At 40.0% G+C, this 25,065-nt stretch overlaps 1 protein-coding gene across 2 annotated transcripts in view; it reads right to left on the minus strand.

Annotated features, from left to right (window-relative positions):
- Positions 1 to 156: 156 nt before the first annotated feature.
- Positions 157 to 25,065, minus strand: part of PGM5 (phosphoglucomutase 5) — a 79,655-nt gene continuing 54,746 nt past the window's right edge. For both annotated transcript variants that reach the window (XM_075526993.1, XM_075526994.1), the window contains 4 exons: positions 21,443 to 21,578; positions 20,277 to 20,460; positions 14,123 to 14,257; positions 157 to 1,753 (listed from right to left, as the gene is read on the minus strand). In XM_075526993.1, the coding sequence (XP_075383108.1) occupies positions 1,664 to 1,753; positions 14,123 to 14,257; positions 20,277 to 20,460; positions 21,443 to 21,578 (545 nt within the window). In that variant the 3' untranslated portion in view covers positions 157 to 1,663. The remainder of the gene's footprint in view (positions 1,754 to 14,122; positions 14,258 to 20,276; positions 20,461 to 21,442; positions 21,579 to 25,065) is intronic.

Below are 25,065 nucleotides of genomic sequence, written 5' to 3' on the forward strand. Positions count from 1 at the left end.
GTGTGAGAATGCCATGACTGTCTCCAAAAAAAATCTTTTTAAAAAGAACTAAAGCCTTAAAATCTCTTTGGTTTATGGGAATACTTAATGGTAAGGTAGAATACTATGTGAGAACATTAGTACCTCATTTGTTTAGAGTCAATTAAGTAGATAATATAATTGTATTAAAAGCAGTTTTATTAGGGTGCTTGAAAGTGCAGTGTCTTGTCCACAATTACGTATTAAGACAGAAATACAGCATTACTCTTTATTGTGTACTAAGTGCCATAGCAATTTTTTGACAGAAGTGTTGAAAGAAATCAAAACAATTTCCTTTGCTGCAATATTATATAAATTGCACTAAAATTTGACAACCACAATGAATTGAAACACACTGCAAAGAGGCAAGTTGCACAAAGCCACCTTGACAAATGATACAAGTGACCACACTGTTCCCAAGGAGCAAAGCTTTCAAACAAGTCACATGCATAAAGTGTTTCTGTTCTTCTTCAGAGCATAGTATTGTAGCTAGAACTGCAGTATCATTTCACAAGCAGAAAAATGCTGATGTCCATATCCCCAATATCCTTCTCAGATCTATGCCGGGACATCTCTTCTGCCTTTGCACTCCCCAAGTTTTTATTCCGTGATCCACTGTTACAAAGAATCTAACAGAAACTGTGTCCAGCTGGTGAATCAGACAAGTATTTCTACTTAATCCATTAGCGTTTGTTTTCATTTCCTCTTCACTACACACTTCACTCACCACTTCATGGTAAGTGTAGCGTGAGTATTCCAAAGACTTCAAAAACTTCCATAACTCCTTCATGAAAAATTGCTGAACTTGCAGTGATTACCTTTCAAACACAGTAAGCACCAATATCATCTGCTGACATGAGGAATATTGCAAAAGACAGCCAGATTCCACACCCGACATATTGCTGGAAGGACACAATCAGCTTCTATAGCACAAATGCCTCCCTTTGGAGGAAAAAAACCAGAGTCAAAAAATCAGGAAAATCTAAAAGGCACAAGTCACATTGATATGCTTTGAAAGCAGGGGTAAAAAAAATATATGGGATAACCCCTTCTTTGGGAGCACGTGCAAGTGTGGATACAACACTGCTGCCAGCAAGCATCTGTGAGCAATGGGAGAGCCAGGAGAGGAGGAGTGGTGTCAGGTGAGGAAATACACCCTTTGCAAAGCTTAGTATACAGCCCTTATGCCTCAGACACGCTCTGTATACCTCTTTGTAAACTAACAAGAAGGTGACAAGGATCCCAAACAATATTCACCAAGCATGTCTTTGCTTTGCAACTCCTCCCCCTCTCTCCCTAACTGAAATTTCCCCAACCTTTATCACAGCATTCAAAACCAAGCAGTTTTCCTTTTCTGTCACATTGCTGACAACATTTGAAGGTTAAGGCCTCTTTCTTTGGCTATACTGTTATCTGAAATTAAGGTATTGCAGGTAAAACAAAGAAGTCAATACACTATTGTATTTGGAGATCAATGCAAATGAATATGCTTAATATTATATTGAATTTTTCTTCCCACCCTACCTCTACCCCCAAGAAAACTTTTAAAATCATACAAGGCACAAATGGCTAACACATTTCAGCAAGGTCCTGTCTCTTCCTTGCTGTTCCTCTTTTGGCCCTGGTTTAACAATCTTCCATGGCTTCAGGTGATGACAGTGGGTCCCTTTCGCCCTGTCCTCTCATGAATCTGAGATATTTTCAGTGCGATTGCTATAAGAGGACTCAGCACAGCCTAAAGAGGAAGAAATACATTGAATTACATAAAGCAGAAATATCAACAGACATCTTATATTTATAAATTCCCCTTTTAACGGTAGTATTATATAATAATAGTAAATCATAGAATAATAATAAACACTGACACAGTTACAGTGTCTATATTGCCATACTTGATATAATGAAGTATCATGCTGAGCATATGTTTTGTGAAGTGTTACACTGAGTATACCTAAGCTATGCAGAAAAGAGAAACCAGTAAACACGCTATACTGATAATGTCTCTATGTAACAGCAATTGTGGAGCTCTTGTGAAATCTGCTGTACAAAACAACCTAGAAATCACAAAAGTAGAATTATTTCTATTCTGATGAGTGGAAGCCATGTATGTAAGATTTTCTTCCTATACACACTTAATCTGTGAAGCTTAGGGTCAGAAGGTACTGTAACAATTACGTTAACAGATATCACAAAAGTGTGTTTTGAGTAATACCACCTGTAGTTGTATTAAATAGGATAAATTTCAACAGAAGCAGCATGAACTCTCAAGTTTCAGGCTACAGACCTTATTGAACGGCCATGTGTATGAAACTGCCCAGATGGGTGAGTGCAGATAACAACTATGATAGTACCATACAAAAACCAAGTAAAATATAGTTTTTCAAATGGCAACTGAATCTTTTCTCACTTAATTAAATGATATACAAAGATCATACATTTGATTACCAAACTAGTAAGGTAATTTTCTGACCCTCAAAGATTTCCCCCTGCTGCCTCTTTCAAATAAACCACATTCTGACTTTAACCTGTCAGGTTTAAAAATCAAATGAAACAAAACAGTAATTCTGGAGAGCTTAAATTTACAGATATTGGTTTTATAAGCGTAATATAACCAATGCTTTGAATCTGTTTCAGTCACCTAACAGTTTCTGACAGTATGAGGTGTTTGCTTTATGTATACAAATAGTCAGATGGTTAAATCAAAAGAGTGAGGAGACAAACTAACTGTGCAAGCAGAGTCATGGAATAACCCCATGAATGCCATTGGTGTCAAGTGAGTTTATGATCAAACTTAGTTATGCACAAGTGTGAGCAGTCTGACATGTTATTGTTCAAAAAGCTCCATATTTGTAGATATCTATCTACTGAATAATCGTTGAAGCAGAATACAAGTCCATTAAAGTCAAACATGCTTAGAGAAGATTAATATGCAGAGCACAAATTTGCATCTGTGGGCAAATGCTGCAGAAGTAAATATTAAATGTGCCAATTTATAAGGTCTGGACCATATCATTTCTTCCCTCCAGCAACATGGATTAAGGAGAACTGAAAGAAGACCAAAGCATCTGAAGTCCCTCTGGCACTCCCCTAAGAAACCTCTTCCTTATTTAATCTAAAAAGCACAGGAAAATTTAAAAAGCAACCCAATGACCAGCTTTACTTGACCCTGCTTTCTTAAGCAACGAATGCACTCTGAAGAAAAAAACAAAACCAAACAAAACTCTACACAATGCTTTGAACAGAACACAAAATCAAATGAGTTTATGTGACACCCATTTACATAAACAATTTAGCTGTTGCTCTTTTGCCAAGTTGTTCCAATTACTACTAAATATTCTGCTTGTTACAATCATGCTTCTCAACAGAGAAAGTTCTATTTTAGTTCTGTCCTCTCACACTTCAATTTAACTACATTTTCTTCATCCTGCACATGTAAAAAAAACAAAAGTGCATTCTCTTCGGAATGGCAAGAGCAGGGCAGAATAACAAGGAACTAGAGCTATATATGCCTTTTAAAAACTCCTTTATCTCTGCAATGAATAGTTTACATTACAGTTGCAAAAGACAAATCCCAGCCAGCAATCATTTATAGTTAATATTACTCTAGAAAGACTTCTATATCTTAAAGAGATTTTGATTTTAAAATATTTTTCAAATAGTTCTTTCTACATAAGAAATTGTAAAACTTTACTATTGACGTGTCAACTTGACATGTCAACATGTCATTAACATGTCAACATGGCAATTGCAATCACCCGGTACGTTAATAACGTATTTATCTCTTGGAAACTGTTTGGGAGATATGGCATGTTATCCTTTAGATAAAATTTAAGAACTTAATATTAACAGAACTTACTTAAATCAGAATTTTGCTTTAGTAATAACAGATAGAAGTTACACATCTAAAAAAATAACTAGTAGGAATGATTATTCATACCAGGAAACACATCAAACAAGCAGATATCTAAAATAAGGCAAATAACGATCAAAAGCCTTTTGCTTGGGAATAATCTGTACCAGAGCTGTCAGAGGTGTATCATTCCTGCTTGGCTCATGTAGCATTTTTTCTCTGTGATCTTGCAAGAAAATTCTGTACAACTCCCTTTCTTCTAGTCAAGTTCTCAGATAAGATTTGCCCCATGATGCACCCAGTTTATCAAAGGCTCAGGCAGGGCTGAAATGTACCTGCTTGCAGGTTAAAAGCTCAGCATGTGTCTGGGGTCTGGGTTTAGAAAGTGTTTTTCTTAGAATAGGTGGACAAATGCCATCTACATGTCAAGAAACAGCTTGTGAAAACCTACTATGTGTAGCACTTATGCTAAAACTTGCCAACTTTCATCAAAAATTCATGCAGTTCTGATGCAAAATCATCTGTCCAGACTTTGCCTGGAAAGCTCATGAATCTTTTCTTTTCAGCCTCTCCCCCAGTCTGCACTGAATTTCAATCTTGTTAGGAAAACCAAACGTAGGTGAGTTTTACACAGTCTAGGCATGGACATTTTCCATAGGTCTCAAATTCACTTTTCCCAGTCCAATGTAAGTCTCAAAAACAAGTTGCCCCATCAGTCACATCAGTGAAAAGAATTCTGCATAATTTATCTGGGAAAAATAAAACAAAAAAAAGCTCAGAGAATGGTAATACCCTCAAATAGGATCCAAACATTTTAGTGAACACCAGGTAACTACAACTCTCTTATACAGTTCTCAAACGTTTGCTCTGTCTTCTCTTCCTGTACAGATCTGCGTTTTGCATTCAGCATAATGTCTACCAGTGTTATTTTGGGCTCTCTCAGCTTTACATATACCCAAGTGAATGTACAGGGTGGAACACTAGGAACACAGGTCAATTATTTGTATATACGTCAGTATTTGTAAAACATTAAACACTAAACCGTTTGCTCCCTGTATTCTGGGATCACAGGGCGAGGTAACGGAAGGCCATTCAAATTAGCCAGTCTTAAAATAATGTCCTATTTGGGGACAAAGATCCAGCATCAATCAGCTAAACCTTGTGTGACTGTTACATAGGTATTTAGGCACATGAATTACTAATAATCAAAACGACACTTCGGACAGTAATTATTTCAGAATAAATGTTCATACCCTGCGACAGATTTCTAAGCAGACCTGGCATAGTACCACATGTTCCAGAAGAATTCACTTCCCTGGAACAATTATTAATGCCTCAAAATTAAAGAGAGATAAACAAGTGGCTTAGTACAGCATGAAGTCGTCAAAGAAGGGCTACAGTTTAACTTTTGGAGCTCTATAAAGACAGAAGATGTGCCAAGTGTCTTCCATCTCTGCATCTTCCCTCTCTAAAAACTGCTGTCAACCCCAGATTCTACCTCTTCAGCTGCTTGTGTATCATATTTAGTACCAATTAAAGTAGTTTTCCAGTTTGTAAACATAGCCTTGAGAAAAACATGCTTGCAGAATGCTTTGAAGTCACCAAAAGCTGTAATTGCTAAGTGGTGGTGTTACTATTATTGTATAAATTATGACAAGCCTTGACGTTTCAGGCATAGGCTAGAAATCCTTTTATCTCCTGAGACTTAAATTCATTCTCAGTCCTTCTCTATCATTCAAACATTACACAGAAGGTTGCTCAGAGAGGTCAGAGTAACTGAGAGAGCTCTAAGTCCTGGAACAAGGACAATAACTCCTTCCTTTCTTACTTCTTCCTGCTCCCACGTCATTTTCTCTTGCTTCATGTGACTGCTTAAAGCTGCTGTTAGCCATTTGTAACCTGGGCAACAGAATCACTCTCACATGAACTAAGGGAAAGAAAAAGAAAGGCAGAAGAGAGGGGCAAATCCCCCAAAACATGTTTTGATGGTCTTACCTTTTAGGAGCTTTTCCTTTGTCTGTAATGTACTTTAAATTCAAACCAATACACTTAGAATGCAACACTAAAGTGATGGAAGAGACACAAAGAATGGAGTGGAACAACGACAAAGTGAGCTTAGCACTAAGATCACACAATCTGGCACCACAGCTGTACCTCCTGTAGGGCGACTGCCATAAGAGCTCAATACACAGCTCAGCTCAACATGCCTGCTTGGGTCTTGCATTCCAAAAACCAGAAGTCTTTGGAAAGGTTTATGCTACAGCCACCCATCCTAGAAAATCTAAGGAATGTGGACAGCCTGGTTCATCATGGAACAAACTGGTGTCTGGCTCCGTAACATACACAGCACGGGTGGTGTTCACTTTATTACCATGAAACAGCACACTCACCATGGGAAAAGGAAACTGACCTCTCTACTCTTGTGCATGGTCTGCCTGCTAACTCAAATAAAATTACAATAAAGGTCAGCAGGCCAGCTGTTCTGCCCCTAGCAATAGAGGAAGGCAAACATGAGGGGTGAAAAAGACAGAAGGAAAATGTAAACTGAGTGGTGCATGGAAACATCTACGTTTGCAACAGATTAGTTCTCTCCTAGTATATCCAAAGAGCTTTGAGTGAAGATTAGGTTTAATGAACTCATTTCCTTGATTCATGAAATATTTTATAATTACTGTCACATGAAGTATTTTCCCTATGTAATAGGAAAACAGACTTTCCTTTCCAGTTCCAGTTGATTTAAAATTTGTTCACTGTAAGGCTTTGGGCAGAATCAGAAGCTAAATTACCTGAATAGCACAAACATGCTGTGTTACCTAAGAGTGATCAAACAGGTGGAAATCTCCGTATCCCACGTTCCCTCAAAGAAAATCTTATGAATTTTAATAGTAAAGGCAAAACTTTATATGATTTCTCTGGACCGTACTCTATGTTTTAATAGCCGACCAGAGCCATGCTAAAAGACCCAATGCTTCAAAAATAAATGAAGAGGCAATAATTCTCTAGCAAACTTCACTTGTGCTTAGGGTTGTTAAGAATGTCTTGACAGAATCATATAGAAAACTTTAATTTTATCCCCATTAAGTGATATGGGACACAAGGACTTCTGGGTTATTGATTTCAGTTCCCTGCTCTTGGACAAACTCACATCATAAACAATTGCTTTATATAATCACAATATATATTATATATAGTCATAATCCTTTCATATACCGACCAAAATCCACCTGAAAATCAGTTTGTTTTTTACTCTGCTACTTGCCATTCAAAAATTGTTTCAGAAATTCAGTCTTTGATGATCAAGACACTTTTTATCCCAATGATTTTTCTTTTAATTGGCATGCCTTTTCAGATAAAAACACAAAGAAACGGCTCCTGCCACAAAATCTTTGCTTGGCAGCTGCTAATCTAATGATTCTGTAGCTAACTAACCGTACTTCACCATTCTTTGGCAAAAGTAATTGCAGCATTAATGACTCACTGCATCCCATTTAAAGAATACCTGATATAGACTGCATAGGTCTATGACAACACCTATTTATTGCTGTTGCAATTCACATAATGCATAACAACACACTGTAAACAGAGCTAGTTAGTCCATATTCACAACAATCCAGATTATTCACTACACTATTCCCAGGGCACTTATCCTGCAACAGCAGCACAACCATGTTGTTGAAGGACACATTGGATTTACAAATAAAACAATTCAAAACAACTCTGCATAATGAGTCATTTCTTTCTTGGTCTTCATATATGAAACTTCCTGTTTGAATCTTACCCAAGTTCAATAATATATCCAGGTGGCTAGACAAAGGACAAGAAGATATTAACCATGTATCGGGATCTGCAAATAACAAATAATGAGTTGATCTATAAAATGAGGCTATAAATGAGCCTAAAGGTCAATAAACTCTTATTTTAGTACTTCATGCCCATTGAACATATCTCTAGATTTTCCATCTGTGTTAAATTTAGCACAGCCAATAACTCTATTAACTTCAGAAAAAGACACATGCCAATGCATAAAGGTCCAAGACTTCAGGTAGAAGTCTGTCGTTTGTTATAATGAACTGAACTTTCTGAAATTGCTAGTTGGATGCCTATTTGACCAGTTAAAACCAAAAAAATAGTCTTTTTAAGGAAATCTTCCAAGTTAGCTGGAAAGCAATTTTCTCAGGAATGCACAGTGATGAGAGGCATCACCAGTGACAAGGAGCATCAACAGAGTGGTCTTCCATTCTAAGGGGAATATTCCAGTTTTAGAAAAGCATTGGGCATTGTTTTCAAGACTGTTTTAGAACTAGATTGCATCACTATAAATTCCGTAATTTTAAAATGTTTACACTGAATTGTTTTCAATATAGTTTGCACAGAGCATGATCGTCATTTTTCTTTATTGCTCCTGGTTTTCACTCCTGTTGGTACTGGCTTATAGGAAGAACTGAACTACTCATGGAAAAAAAAGTAGCCGCTCCTTATCTCCCAGGTGACCATGAAATTGCTTCTGCCAGTTTCCTTCAATGGATCGCTCAACAGCCAGAAGCCACTGCTATTCACATTTATCTATGACCTCAGACTTCTAATTATTGGCATATTTTACTACTTTCCCTTCGACTCTTATGTTATTGATCAGGCAGTTGTCTATGCTTAATTTATTCTAGGTGGAAAGTATTAGCAATTAATTGTATGAAAGACACTACTAAAATAAGATTTGGGTGACCCTTACATTCATTAACAGCTACTGTTTGGCCTACATATAAATTGGCACAAAAGGTCCTTACGAGCCTTGCTTCTGTCTGGTTACAAGAATGCTCTAACAGAAGCTCTAATGTTTCTGAAGGAAAATAGACACCTAAAGGCAATAAGGCCTGAAAATCAGCTCTTCCTGTAAGATCGTGCAGAGTTACACAGTACTGAAGCACAATAAAGTATGAAGAGAGCTTCACCTGAGCACCACTCACTTGAACGTCTCCCTGGGGCCAAAATTAAAAGGCACAGCTTTGAGCAGCCCCAATAGTGCTTCAAAGTACATCAGGCTTTCTGATGGGTATCAAACCAAAGTAGGGCCTATAGCTAGCACTCTCATGGTAGTTGAACCTGGATGATATTGACCATTGTTACAGATCTTTGTCCAAATTTTATTCTGGACAAGGGTTCATCATAGAACAGCCCAGGTTGGAAGGGACCTCGAAAGATCATTTGGTCCAGCCTTTTGTGAGAAAGGAGTTACAGTCATCCATAGAAATACAGCACCTCTAATGTGAATGATTAATTCTGTCCACCTCAAGTGAACAGTTGTTTTTAAACGAAATGTACTTGTATATATTGTCTTTACAATATGTCTCAGTTAACACTTAACTCAGAAAGTGCCATAATGTCACACTGGTGTTTCAGGACAATATGCATGTCTCAGCATGCGTACTGGAAGGTGCGGTTTAGATTTCTGCTTATCTGTAGAAGATTTACCATCAGCAGTTACACTGTCAAAGAGAACAGAAGCGAACTAGAAAAACATGAAAACTGCTGAAAAGTTGGCTGATCAATTTTGGAAAAGGCTTTGTCTGAAAGGAAAGGGGAAAAAAAGGACACTGATAAGAGGCAAACGCAAGCTAGATACCATAATGGCTCCACAAAATGGCACTGTAACTTCCAATATAAATGAGCTGTCTATCAAGACAAAGAGATTTATTTCTTGTGAAAAAGAGCCGAAAAGATGACTCAGGGTACTTTTGCCTTTGATTTCAGGTACTGACTGCAATTGTCAACAGGCAAAAACATGGAGCAATGCAAAGCATTCATCTTCTACTTATCTATATAAACAACGAAAAGAAGGTACTAGAAGGAGGTGGTCCAATAAGTAGAAGCAACCAAGTGTTTACTTAAGCAGCGAATCATCAAATAATTTTAGGTCTTGGTTTATGACATAAAAAGTATGGAAGAGACTTTTTCCTGATCAGCTGTTCCAGGCAGAGTTCAATGATACAGAAGCTACATGTAGTCATCTACCCAACTACAAATATCAATGTCCTGGTTTCATCTGAGATAGAGTTAATTTTCTTTATAGTGGCTGGTATGGGGCTATGTTTTAGATTTGTGCTGAAAACAGTGTTGATAATACAAAGAAGTTTTAGTTGTTGCTGCACTAGTCAAGGACTTTTCAGCTTCCCATGCTCTGCCAGGTGCAGAAGAAGCTGGGAGGGGACACAGCCAGGATAGTTGATCCAAACTGACCAAAGGGCTATCCCATACCATATGGTGTCATGCTCAGTATATAAAGCTGGGGAAGAAGAAGGAAGGGGGGGACATTTGGAGTGATGGCGTTTGTCTTCCTAAGTAACCATTACGTGTGATGGAGCCCTGCTTTCCTGGAGATGGCTGAACACCTGCCTGACCATGGGAAGTAGTGAATGAATTCCTTGCTTTGCTTCGCTTGCGTGCGTGGCTTTTGCTTTCCCTATTAAACTGTTTTTATCTCAACCCTCGAGTTTTCTTACTTTTGCTCTTCCGATTCTCTCTCCCATCCCACCAGGGGGGAGCAAGTGAGTGGCTGCGTGGTGCTTAGCTGCTGGCTGGGGTTAAACCACGACAATCAACTACACTTAAAGAAAAATAAGCATTTATCCCACATGTAACAATTTCCTTAAATACTACAGATAAGCTATATACTTGACATACTTCTTTACGTCAGTGCTCTTTGAATAACTGGTCACATGCATATGTTGACTATGCCCCTATTACTGAAAGTAAATAGGAAACAAAGTACTTAAAACTTCAAATCTGTCACAGCTCTTCTAGATGTACATGTGTCCAAAGCAAACTAAACAATAAAGGAATCACATATCAGGAAAACTATGCCATCCCTCCCCAGCAATGGTGGTTTCTGAAAAAGGAGTTTGATATTCACTCTCTTCCACATATTCCACTGAAGATTATCAGGTGTTCCCCTGAGAAATTTTTAGTTATTTTTGTACTAACATGAGGATCTTCTGAAATGAAATTTATGCACTCCCTTGAAATCCACCATCTGCCTGTGGGATACAATCTATGACCTCGCAGGTCCTAATGCCCTGATGCTGTTGGCAATGTATCCAGCCAGGGCAACAAAAGAGGAGCAGTGGGAACTGTGCAATACTATACAATGAGAAATCAGAGAAAGAATTTATTGCATTAATTGAGAAGAAACTGCTATTTGTCCCAGATTTTGTGCTCATGGCAAGAGATGAGGAGGGTGTTTACAGTACTATGCATTTCCTGAGGCAGTCTGGATGTTAAAATGTCTGTCTGCACTGCATGAATGCAGGAAAGTCCCTGCAACAAGTTTCAAGGTAATGACGTTCCTACCCCTGGGATCATCTGTTCACTAGTGAATACCCTGGATAAACAGCCAAAAGTGTAACAAGCTGAGAGGTTCTGGTACGTGCATAGAAAAGAACCTTCCAGCCTTTTTTCTGTCCCTAGGAATAACGGACCCTTTTAGTGTCTAGAATAAAAGACCAGACTCTGAAAGCCCTGAGGGCAGTGATAAGCGCTCCTGGCCCTGCCCAGTCTCCCCTGAGAACTCCCCCCTGCACCCTGCCCATGGGCTCACACGTCCCATTTCAGCCTGCCCCAGGAGTATTATTCCCTGCCTGCGCTATGCTGTAGGAGTGCTTGTCTCCAAACTCATCTCTAGTTCTGCTGCCTGGGTGGACCTCAGACCTGTGCTATAGGTAGCTTCTCTCCCTGAAGGACCCCTTGGATGTACATTATAGCTTGTCTCCAGTTCTGACTTTGACCCTGTCTCCTGGATGGACACGCACTGTTGCCTTGTCTCCAGCCCTGTCTCTGGTCCCATCTCCTGCTGCTCCAGATGGACCCTGAACCTGACCCATCACTTGCCTTGTCTGGGATGGTAGATGGAGCTTGTATCAGAGCCTTGCTCTGCCTGCTCCACTTGTCTGCTGTGGGACTGTCCCCTGGACAATGAGGGCACTGCCTGTGCTGTTAGCTGCTCTGGGTGCCTGGCTCCTTTCACCTTGTGCAGCAGCCCCATTTTTGCTGCTCCCTGGACAGCCTGTGCGGCTGGTGAGACCACTAGACCTTACAGTGGACTTTATGCACCTCTCTCAAGCAAATCCATGCAGAACAGAGATGAAATGTAACGGTAGGGCAGCACATTCCTCATTTTCTGAGAATAACCTCTGTTCCCTCAATCTAGTCTCTTCACAAGTGGAAAATTCACTGAGAACATTTGCTATTTTCCACTCATTTAAAAAAACAAGTGTTAAATACTGGACATTGATTGTAGGTTACTTTAGTAGACACGCAAGTCTAAACTCTGCCAGCACGTCACTTCTCTCATATTGCATACCTTGTAACAAGTAGAACAATCCATTTATGCAAAAAGGACCCCATTTTAAAAGGCATGTTCTCATTTGTAATTAAATAGTCAAAAGTTTAGCTAGATGAATGCTGCAAGTATATGCTCTATTGTTTTCTAGTATTTTTTGTCAGGATTCGCTGGACAGGAAACATGTTCAGATCACACTTTCTGTGTCACATATCACAAGGTTACTGTAAGTCCACTGCAAAGCTCTAAAATGAACCCTTAGTCTGTCTCTTACCATGACTTATTTTCATTTCATCTATGCCTTGCCCACATAGCACAAAGAACCATATTTAAAATGGTCAGCTTAATTGCAACTGATAAACAATTTGTACTGTAACAAAATTTGACATAGCTGTGGTGCGTTGACCTTGGCTGGCTGCCAGGTGCCCACCAAGCTGCTCTATCACTCCCCCTCCATTCTTCACTGACGTTGGTGTCTGCAGAGTTGTTTCTCCCACATATTATCACTCCTCCCTCCCTGCTGCTGTTGCACAGCATTTTTTACCCTTCTTAAACATGTTATCACAGAGGGACTACCAACATAGCTGATTGGCTCAGCTTTGGCCAGTGGTGGGTCCATACAGGAGCCAGCTGGAACTGGATCTGTTCAACATGGGGGCAGCTTCTGGTGCCTTCTCACAGAAGCCACCCCTGCAGCCCCACCCCTACAAAAACCTTGCCACGGGAAGCCAACATGGTAGCAAGTCCGAATGGGGTTGTAGCAGTGTTCTTCCTTGGTCAAAATATATTTATAACCCTGCTAGCTGGCTAAACCTGGATGCACAGAAAAACAATAAAATGGCTAAAAAGTGGTCCTGTACTCTGTTGGAGGCTTAACATTGTGAGTATTCTATCCACGGAGTTACTGAGGATACAAACTGTTTCTTTAAGAAAAAGCAAATACAAAGAATAGCTCACATCTGCAGGAATGGAGTCTGCAGCATTTCTGGAAAAACTGAAGCACTTTTCATGACTGATAGACAATTGTTCAATAGCATAAGAAGAAACTCGCTAAATTTATGGTGGGAACCTGGTGAAAAAACAATGTCAAACATTTACCTAGGGTTCAAATGCATTTGACAGCTTTTATGTTTTTGGAAATTTGCATTTGCATTCCAGTCATGAATAGACAACTACATGGGACTTCAAACTACAGGGTTTTGATTTACTACAAGCCAAATGCTTATGCTCTCTTCCATGAAACATCCTTAGTCCTCTCTTGTTGTATATCACAGCATGAAGGTGTTTTACTGGGAAAAATCTGAGATTTCAAAATGTGATTTATATTACGAATTGTTTTAGGCGTCTGCTGGACTATACTGCAACTTGCTCTCAACCTTTACTCTTCTTAGGAAAGAGTCTGGTTATGATATGAGATAATTCTCAGACAGCTGCAAGTCTTTCCCTTACAAGGAATCCCTACATTGTTTAGACTCTGGCATCCATATTTCCCAACTGTACTCTCATCATGAGGAATCCCTGGGATGCCATAACTCAGTGATACCCAGATAACCTGCTTGAAAAATAATTACCTTTTTTTAATATGTTCTATAACTCAGATTACAACACTTGCAAAAAAATGTGTGAAAAATTAAAAGTAGCAATGGCTTCTCTTAATAGACTGAAAGTCATTGCCCAGCTTTTATCAACAGGCATCTCAGCCCTTGACATTCCTGTTGTGTTAGATATTACACAAATGTATACTAAAACTGCTGGTCCTGCCTCAAAACGTGTACCATCACATGATTAGGAAAATCATCCATAAACACAGTAAACAGGGGTCAAAGTGCTGAGTGTTCCTTCTGCTTAAAGATGAAAACCTGTAGCCATTGCTGTTACAGAGGAAGTACATTACTTATTGACTTACTACAATGCTACTGCATTACCTGTGGTTCCTTATTGTGTTGGCTAGGATCCTTTTCATAACTCTCTGCATAGATCCGGAGAGTAGCTCTCACATGGCTAGAAGCACTCATTCTGAAGATGAGCCTGGAAGCATCTGAAAAAATAATCCGCAGCCCCTATAGGAGAAGAATGAGCAGCATATATGTAAGGTGGCAGTACCTTTACAAATCACAGTTCACTGCTTTAAAATAAAAAGTGAAAGGAAGAGTCATTTGGATGCAATTCCTCTTTCCCTGTAACTTTGGACAACTCATTTATTACTCTTTTTCCCCCCCTCTAAAGACTACAAATGATGCTGTGTATTCCCTCCCACTCATAACAAGGACTCTCTTACTGCTGTTTTTATTTTCTTTAGCTGATTTGTTCTTGTTCTGTGTCGCAGAGCACAAAATCAATGGCCTGAGAACTAGTTAGAAGATCAGCAAGGATCAGTGGCCTAAGAAATAGCTAGAATCCCAGGATCTAAAACCAGTTGTCAGTAGTGAATACAAAAGACAGGATCAGTTGCTACCCCTCATAGACCATGCATCAATATCTGATTACAAGAACTTCAACAAAAGTCTGTAGTACAACTTGGGAAACTTAACTTAAGGTGTTAATTAATTTCAAGTACACTAATTGATGCACATTAACTGTGCGTAGAATAAAAAGGATTTATTATTAATTAACTGTGAATTTGCTCTTTGCTCCCATCTTCACCTCTTTTTTTCTTTCCTCCTCCTCGCTTCGTACTGTATATATGAACACATTCTTCTACAGACCACAGACCATATACTTGGATCCACAGTCGACTAGACTTGCTGTACAGGAAGGCCATTAAGGCCAAAGGACTAAATTGCACAGTTAAATAGTTGTAGTGTTTCAATACTCTACCAATTCTGCACTAACACGCAGTCTAGTTCCCTTTCTGTAAATGGTACCCTCAGGCTAAGTGCCACCTCTGCTATGCCACTGAACTTTATTTCCCCTTTTAGTCCTGCTGTTGGCATTTCCCTAGTGCATAAACTGAGATCCTTGCTACTTTTGCTTAAGGGGCAGTAAACCATCAAAAAATGAGAGAAGATAATTAAGAGAGAGGCATTTTATTCTTCCAGTTTTATCAACTGCTTGAGAAGACACTTATGTTAGCAACACAGTGCTCCAATATTCTACAGAGTAAGTAGAAAACTTTGTTTCCTCAGGTATACGTCAAAACATCTTCAGCACCATGTAAAGCATTGTTTGGTTGATAATCACAGAATCATAGAACGGTTTGTGTTGGAAGCGACCTTTAAAGGCCTAGTCCAACCCCCCTGCAATGAGCAGGGACATCTTCAACTCGATCAGGTTGCTCAGAGCCCCATCCAACCTGACCTTGAATGTTTCCAGGGATGGGGCATCTACCACCTCTCTGGGAAACCTGTGCCAGGGTTTCACCACCCTCATTGTAAAAAAATTCCTCATTTTATCTAGTCTGAATCTACCCTCCTTTAGTTTAAAACCATTACCCCTTGTCCTATTGCTACAGGCCCTACTAAAAAGTCTGTCCCCATCTTTCTTACAAGCCTCCTTTAAGTACTGAAAGGCCGCAATAAGGTCTCCCCACAGCCTTCTCTCCTCCCAAACTCTCTCAGCCTTTCCTCACAGGAGAGGTGTTCCATTCCTCTGATCATTTTTGTGGCCCTCCTCTGGACCCGCTCCAACAGGTCCATGTCTTTCCTGTGTAATGCCCATTAACACTAGAAAATATACAACAGGAAAATACCCTACATGGATAAAGGGTTAGATTAGATGGCCTAAGAGATAGTTTCCACCTCTAACTTTGGTGATATCATGAAACTTTTTTTAGCTGCCAGTATGGTATTATATATTAATTTTAACATGTATTGGCAACATAAATGTATCTAGTAGTCTCAATATGTACAGCATAAGTGACAAACAGAAATAATTTACATTCAGAAGATTGAGCTTTAGATCCTGTTTTTCTAATATTTGCTATTAAGTCAACTTTGTAATGAGATGGTTCAGTTGATGCTGATCAACTGACCAGGCCTAGCTACTCCCACAATGACGTGACTAGCACGACCACTTGAATACTTTTCCACATACTCCATGTTTATCTGGCAATAATAACAAGCCATCTTGGTTTAGTACATCTGAAGTCTGACCACGCATTAAATTATGGTCTTTGGAATAAAAGGGCATATAAACACTCCCCATAACTCTTCCCATAACTTTATGATGCAAAAATGCTCCACCAAACTACAGCATCTGTAGCCAGTTTGATGTTACAGTTAACGTCACTTGGGATGTTTATGTAATGTATATAGACACACAACCAGCATTCAGACAGTTCACTGTACTATTTCTGAGCTTATTATTTTATTCATTTTGCCTTTCTCAGGGACACATGACTGACAGTATTGATTTTCACACACACATGATGACAGCTAATACTAGTCTGTAAGATTAGGATTCCTGCCACAGAGCTGAAAATACTCTGTAAAAGGGAATTACAGAGACACAGTGGCTGTACTCCTTCAAAACAATAATCCTAAGTGACAGGGAGAAATCATATGCTAAGGAAACAATGGCCTTCAGAGCTGGACTGTCAAAGTCAACTTTTAAAGTCACAATATTTACACCTGGAGGTTTAGTTTAACTCATTTTTCAGACAGCCCAGCAGCAAAAAATCTGACTTTTGACTCTCCCTTGGAAACAGTGATTTAAACACTAGCAAAGCTTTTCACTCAGGAAGGCCACAGAAATTAATGAGAGCTATTAAATTTTTATATTCCTCAATGTTTTCTGGAAATTATACCTAAAAGCTGTGAGTTACAAACATTTGTTAAAGCCAAAAAACCCAGACAAAAACACTGTTACCAAATAAATACGAAAAAGCATTGCCTGGAGAATAACCTGTGACTCTGCATCTTGTGTAAAGACAATACCAAACAGGTTTTCCAGGCTTGTTACAGAATACCCAGTCTAACATACAAAAGTTTTCCTTTTTGACATTTTTGGGCTTTTGTGGTCAGCAAGGTCAAAGCAAGCTGGTGAAATTCCAAGCAGCCTACTTACTGTTGTCATGATGGTATTTTTTCACCTGACACAAGCTCCGTTAATTTAAAGCCACATATTTGCTATTTAATATACGGAAGGTGTCAGCTCCATGAAACATGAAATTTTCTATGCAGAACTTATAAACCAACACAAGAGGAAAAGAAAGAAGAGTAACACACTGAAAAGCCCACAGGACAGAATACTTCCAGTCTTCATAAAACAGGACACACTATTTGTCACTAACAAGAATAATGTTTTCTTATGGGAATAGATTTTTTTTTTTTCTGGAAGGAAGCAGATGAAAAGATTCAGTACAGCTCCCACACTGAACATCTGCAGATATTTATTTTAGGCAAATTGGGCCTGCTAATGGATATTAATGAGCTGTGTGGAAACTCTGAAATAAAATTATGTTCCACGGTTAACCCACTGGCTTTGAAGCTGATGTGATGGAGCTAGTGCTTCCCAGGGATTTCTCTCTTTTACATTACAATCCAGTTAAACAGCCTACTGATGTATTAGTACCTATGAAGCACTCAGAAAACTAAACCTAGTACATATTGTACTATGTAGTTTGGTTTCCAGTGGTTTGGGGTTTTTTTTCAGTTACCAATTTCATAATTAAATAAATAATAATAAATTAGCATAATAAGTTAGCATGAACAAGACTAAGCAGCAAACTTAAAGCAAAGTATCTTAGGATTTCAAAAAAGATTATTGAAGTATAATGTCAGAGAGTAACACCAGTAGAAAACCTAGCCTAGCAGCAACATATTAGACACAGAGACATATACATAAATTAGGAGCATGTAAAAGGGCTATCCTTTTACTTCAAAATACTGCGATTATCACAATTTTTATTTGCTCCTCTACAGAGCCTTGAGTGTCCCCTAGGCATAGCAGGCCACTCTCACTACTCTGACAGGAAATACCTTATCACTGATATACGATTGAAATATCATTCTGAACAGAGAAGAATTTTTGCCTTATCTCTGGTGAGTTATCTGAAATAACTTTTTTCCAACTTTTCCAATGCCTGTTTCCTGACTCTTGCTCAAACTGAAATGCAAAAAAACCAAGACTACAGGCAGAGCCCTTTGCATCCTAAATCTAATGAAGGAGCGAGAAGACCTTAATGAACTTTTAATAACAAAACTCCAGAGTTTTATTCTGTGAATCTCAGAATGTAAGAACGCTTCATTATAGAGCTCAAACTGAACCATTATAATGGGCAACTTGTACTTCTTATCCTTCTAATGCAAATTTCACACGAAAATGCAACTGGTCCCATTTCTGGCTTGCAGGATCCTCAGGAGCAGCACTATTATGTGCTCATGTGCACAAAGGCTAGCACAATATGACTTTTAAAATGGAAACAGTCTTCAAGAACAGCAGAACGCTTCATTTAATTTTATGCCGTATTATTGCACTGTGATAAACAATAGTCATGGGTTTCAATAGTAAGAATGAATTAGAAGCTACAGTCTGGGTGTACTGTTTGCTGCCTATTTTGTTGTTGCTGTGTTTGTTTTCTGATCCTGCTGTTTATTAACATTGATTAATTATCATCTAGCCAGCTTCTCATTCATGACACATAGTGCAGTTAAACTGAATATAAATCTCTCTCCCCTACCTACTGGGGAACAAAACTTTGAACAAGTTCCTGAAAACACAGCTGGAAAATCTGCATGAAGCTCATGACAGTCAGAAACAGGCACCTGCATTTACATGAAGAGCAAGCTACCTGAGGAAAATGGTAGCAGTGAACTGATGTTTCATTTGCATGGATCAATGTCCTCTCTTATTTTATTGTGCTTGGAGAATCCCACTGAGACTGCAGACACATGGAATGTGTCCTTGCCAAAAGACAAACTGGTTGAACTCTGCTCTCAATGAATACGTGCTTCTCCCTATGAAAAGACATGCTTTCTGGTTTTATGGGCTCACTTTCAGAGTCCATCTGAAAACAGGCCAAGTCATGTTTCTCTGTTTGTGTTACATGGTGATATGATTAGCAGTTATATTCCAATTTAGGACAAGGTCTTTGGATGAAAATTAAGGGAAAGAAAAGTGCACTGAAAATTCACAAGCTGTTTTTTAAGAGTACAAGGGCCACAAGCCTGCCGTGCCTGTAATTTTCCAGTGGACTTGGATATGACAATATCCTCGTATCTCGTTTCAGCAGTAATATGCACAAAGAGGGTAGCTCAGTGGCAGGTGGGCTGCCTATATTTTCTGGATGCAATGGAAACTATAAAGACTCTGAGCAGAATGGCATGACAATAGTTTTAATGGCTTGTAATATCATTTGCTAGGGTCTGGTCAGGTCAAGTAATTTACAAACCAGAGAAACTAGGACAATAAAAATAAACAGCATAAAATCAGAACACATTTTAATATGAGTCATAGCTCATATTCAAGATGTTTGAATATACGTTTACACCTGGCAAAAGTACATGGTTAGTTTTGAGCTCATCATGAATTTCAGAACACTGAAGGCTCAGTTTGAATGGCAGTTCTTGATACCTAAGGAATCTGATTATGGACACAGCCCAGAAGGAACACAGAATCAGTCATTTGGGCTAGAAAAGTCAAACGTGCCCACATATGATACAATCCACTAAAGTCTTCTGCATGCTATTGGCTACAACAGATATTGTGCCTTAATTATGCAAACCCTGTGGGTCACCAAGAGCAAGAAAATTTTAACTTTTTTTGTAATGTATAGCAAGTGGAGATTTCAGATAGAAAATAGAAAAAGGAGAGACTGTCTTTCTAAATGACACTTCACATAGTTCAGGAAAGGGAACCCCCCCTATACGTGCATTGCTGTCAACAGGGACTCCATCCTCTCCTACATTCTCTGTGACACTACTACCTCCAGTTACGCACAGCAAATGCAAGCTAAACCAGAGGTGGATTATCTTATCCAGACCAAGCTACTCTGAAGTAGGAAATGCAGTATCTATCAGAGCAAAGAAAACACCATCCTATAAATAAATGGAGAGGCTTGCCAGCTGAACATCAGAAACAACACTGTTAGAGACAATATGACAGTTGCAAAACTTTGCTACTCCACCACTACAGCCATACCTGTCTTTTGGTCACAGTGCCATCCACAGGATCTATGTACTCAAAGCTGTCTGTTCTTTCCACACCGTAGATATTGTTACCCACAGCAAACTGCTGATGGCTGAATGATTTGTCAGTGATCAAAGCTTCCAGGTCTCTCATTATGAAATATGCTGTTCTGGGTTCCAGTGCTTCATAATCAAACCTTGCACATATATTAAAAAAATAGAACCAAGAAGTAAGTCCCCTACAGCTGAGAAAATGGTTCTGCTTTCACAAAACTCAATATACACACAATTAGCACTTTACTGCTTACTTCAAAAATCAGAGGTGGACCACTGAAGTATAGATGGCAAATTAAACCAGCTCACGCATGCAAGTCCTCTGTGTGTGCACCATTGTGTGTGTGCACCACAGTTCTACGCTGGCCACTTGACTCTGAGTCAACAGAAATCATTTGGAAAATGCACCATTTCTAAAGTAGCATAGAAAATGTCATTGATACACAGCTAGTTTTCCAAGATTAAGGACACAATCAGCGCAGTGCCCAACAGCCAAGTGAAACAGAGAAAACTTTGCTACACTTTTTGAGGAACAGCTGTGTGCAAAAGACCTTACGGATATGTGAACTCCTCTGGATTAAGTCTATTCTGAGAGAAAGAGAGAGGCAGAAGCTAAGATGTAAATGACAGTTAGAATTCACCCTTTTGAGTCTTTAATAAAAATGAGTACATGTTCAGATCTTTGGAGGAGTTGTCCTGAATTAAAAGTAGGCATAGCTCCAGTTCTCACTAAAACACTGTCACATGGAAGCACGTACAAATGCCCGAGTAAATCTTGCTGGGATTTTGACTTTTTTTCAACACCATGTAATGAACTATGCCTACAGACTCCACAAGTAAATAATTCAAATCTGTCTGCCATTCGATATCAGAAAATTCAATTACTCAGATACTAGAAGTGACATACACATGCTGCTCCTTCAGTAAGTAAATAACTTCTACTGCCACTTACTTATCAGAAAAAACCTGCCTACAGAACAGTGGAGTTCTGTGGCAGATTTTCATTCTGTGGACACAGCAAATGCACACCTAAATGCAGCTGAGCACAGCTAAACAAGCCATGGTTGTAGCAGAATTGTCCTATAAACTGTGTAATTTCCTGTGCCTTTTCCTCATTTTTCTCACCTGCAGTAGTAGTGCCGGCCAAATTTTGCCCAGTGATCCCTGACAATCTCCTCCACGCTCTGCTTTCGAGCTGCTAGGATTGAAAGCCAAACTAGCACAGCCCATAGTCCATCTTTCTCTCGAATGTGATCAGACCCTAAAGAGACATACATAAAGCACATTATTTGGTATCACTGCACATCAGAAAGCAAGGTGAAGAGGCTGGGTAAATGTCTCATTTAACCTTGTATGTCACATAACAGTTATCAACAGTACTAACCTCAGCAACTCTGATATCTTCCAGACAGACAACCAGAACTAATGTTTAAAATGTGATTTATTTATATACGACAAAGTCCGTACTCTTAAGGTTAAATAAAAAGATGTACAAGTATTTGAATAGAAATGGTAGCAGCAGGAAAACATTTCTAGTCATGATTCCCACTCACTGACATACAGGGTGTTTTCACATCTCTGGTACTGCTTTGCAGAACTGAGCTAGATATGCAAACCCCTGGCCATGAACCACAATATTCTGAGTTATGTGAGTCAAGTTCAACAGCATCTCCTTATCTCTGCAGATGTTCATCTGTCAAGCTGCAAAGAAAGAATTTTCCCATTTCATGAAAAATGAAGATTTCCAGAATGTGCATGACCTCCCATGAGGACAAAAAACAAGAGCCTGAAAAAATGTCTCTGGAAAAAAAAAAAAAAACCAAAACCAGAGAATAGCACTTCTTCCTCTTTCTATACTTCTCCATACTTCTCAGTGGTAAAGATGTTTGGATGCTCAGATCTAAATCCCTTCCTAGGTTTATATTCATGAAGAGAGAAATTGATCCACAATGGAGACTAAGAACAATTTTGGAATAACCCACAGGATTTAGCACATACTCTCAGATGTGGGAGGTACAAGTTCAAGTCTATTATCTGAATTCAAAAGAGCACAGACTTGATCTTGCACTTCCCATGACCAAAGCCAAAATGCCAACTTGGAGTAATAGCTGCTCTGCAATAGATGTGTAACATATCTTAATCAGAAATTCTTCTATGAAGCTAAGCTTTGTTAATACTGGAATGTATCGACCAGCAAAAAGTTTCAATAAAATCAGTATTTTCTAACAAAAGATTGTTTCATGGGAAGGTTCTTGGTCATCTTGGCAAGTGCCCTCTTCTTTTGGATAATTTAGAACAAGCTTCTGTGGCAATATGTATCTAACCCAGATTACGAAAAAATCACAAGGAAGCACGCATAAGAATTAACATAAAGTAAGATCCAAGACATCTGACACTCAGTAGATACTGATGACAACTACATAAACTAACAGACTCAAGAAACTCGAAAAGGCATCAAATATGTGGCCATTGCTCTGGCATAATAATACTAGATTTGGTTGAAGTTTGTTAGCTGCAACCTTATCATTTTCTGTCTAGTTGCACATTATTGAAACCCTGAGTACAAAGCAAGTGCAGTAATTCACAAGTTTTGTTTCCTCCATGAATTACCTACCAATCAGGGAGGAAACAGTTGGACTATCTGTGCCCTTAGAATATAGCTAGCAAAATTCCTCCAGAGAGGAATCTAAAAAGTCTTAGGTTGAAAACCTGTTTTATGAAGTATCCTCTTTCCTCAAACACAAAAATCCTGTGGCAGCAAGAGTGCTTTGCAGTGCTGTCGTTTTACATAACAGCCTGCAAGGTCTACACAGTCATCTGTCAAAATGGCTGTGTTTTGCTACTGCTAGAGGACATGGTTCCCATAATATAAATTGATGCACTGAAGCTGTTAATCCTGTGAAAAACTGTCAACAGAAAATTAAAGACATATAAGGAAAACAGCAAGACGTGCGGACAGCCACTGTGATTCCTGGGGTTCAGTCTTGATGTCCATCTTCCAGTCACTGCTGCTGCCTTGGACTTGCAGCCCCTCTTCTTGGGAGACAGCAACAGTCACAGTAGCAGCTGTTACTCATACACATTTGCTAAGAGCCCATCGTCCTGGGCCTGCCACAGCTCTGCCTCCCACTTAGTCTTCTTGTGTTACGTTCAACGCTGGAGGATGTTGAACGAGACCTCCAACACCCTGAATCTAACATTAAGCAAGTTAACTACCACAGAGTTAACTAAATGCAAAGCACTATTTCAGCACAATATCAGAGCCGCATAGGAACGATTACTGAAGACTCGTGAAGAGGAAAAAGACTTACATGAAGATTATGTTTGTGTCTATGAGTTAGGTAATGCAGACAACAAGGACACTGAATACTGTAGATGGATTTAAGAGCTGAGACAGGTGGTAACATTCCTTTGCATTTACGAAGTAGCTGTCACGATAGTAAGAATACTTCCTTTCTGCCACTTTTTATCTGCCTTGATCTGTCATCTGTGAGCTCTCTGCATCAAGGGCAGTCTCCTACCACACTGAGCAGAGCTATGGGCTGGTCCTGGAGGAGCTGCTGTGGGAAGAGTGACAGCGCACTCTGTTCCTGCTCCAGAGTCCCCGGTGCTGTGAAAGCATGGAGTGCCAACTAATCAGAAGAAAAAGGGCAGGGTTATTTATGAGCTCTCATATCTTTGCAAATAGCTTCAGATAAGAAAGGAAAACAAATGCCACTCCACAGGAAGTCAGCCCTTCAGGCAATCAGGTCCTCACCTTTTCTACTCCCTCGCTGCAGTAACACGGTAGATCAGCTGAAGGATGCCTTCCACAGAAACACCAGCAATATGGCCTACAGCTAATAAAGTCAGCTTACTCGTAGGCAAAGCAGACGGCATGGTCACGACCATTGTTACTGTAGCCAAGAGTCTGTTCCCAGATATTGGTGCAAGTTTCTGCCACTGCCACCAAAAGAGAGACCTAGAATAGAGCTGTCACTTCCCACCAGCGCCCATCATTCCTCTGGTAGCAGCAGGAAAAGTCAGTGGCTGGGGCTCCCTGGGAACTGGGAGCACCGGGGGCTGCCCCAGGGTGGCAGGCAGGGCCCGGCAGCCAGGGCCCATCCCACCGCCCCAGCCGGGAGCAGGGCAGCGGGGGGCACCGGGGCAGCCCCGGCCCCAGGCATCGGGCACCCTCCTGGGGACGGGGGCAGGCTGCGGCCACGCCACGATGTGGGACCGCAGGCAGGCCTGGCTCATGGCCAGGCAGGGCAGGGCTGTGGGGAGCTGGAGACCGGCCCTGCTGCAGGCTCGCTGGGGCAGGGGCTGACGGCCCCGGGGGCTGAGGTGGGGTCCTGGGCCCTGGGCAGGGTGGGGCAGCCCCAGGGGCTGGGCACGGCCCTGCTCACAGCAAGCTCACCCCACCGCGGCTGTTCCTTTCCTTCTTAACCTGCCTGCCTCTCCTTTCAGCCATTCATCCTTAGCACTGAAAAACTCAATTTCACCTAAAAAGTCATCTCTTTTGCTGCTATTACCAGCAACTTAAACGGCTTAAGTGTCTCAACAGACACCAGCAAGAAGTGGAGACATGAGCTAAACACCTCAGCAATTTGTTCCAACGTAAACGATCATTTATTCTCCTGTTGTGTAACACTCCGCAGACCGCAGGCCAACAAATCGTACAGTGAAAGGCACAGCATTCATTCAGCAAAATGGTCTATACATCATGACATCTGTGCAACGGTGTGAACTGAACACCAAAGAAGAGA

The sequence above is a fragment of the Mycteria americana genome, chromosome Z (genome assembly GCF_035582795.1).
Source record: "Mycteria americana isolate JAX WOST 10 ecotype Jacksonville Zoo and Gardens chromosome Z, USCA_MyAme_1.0, whole genome shotgun sequence".
NCBI classification, from domain to species: domain Eukaryota; kingdom Metazoa; phylum Chordata; class Aves; order Ciconiiformes; family Ciconiidae; genus Mycteria; species Mycteria americana.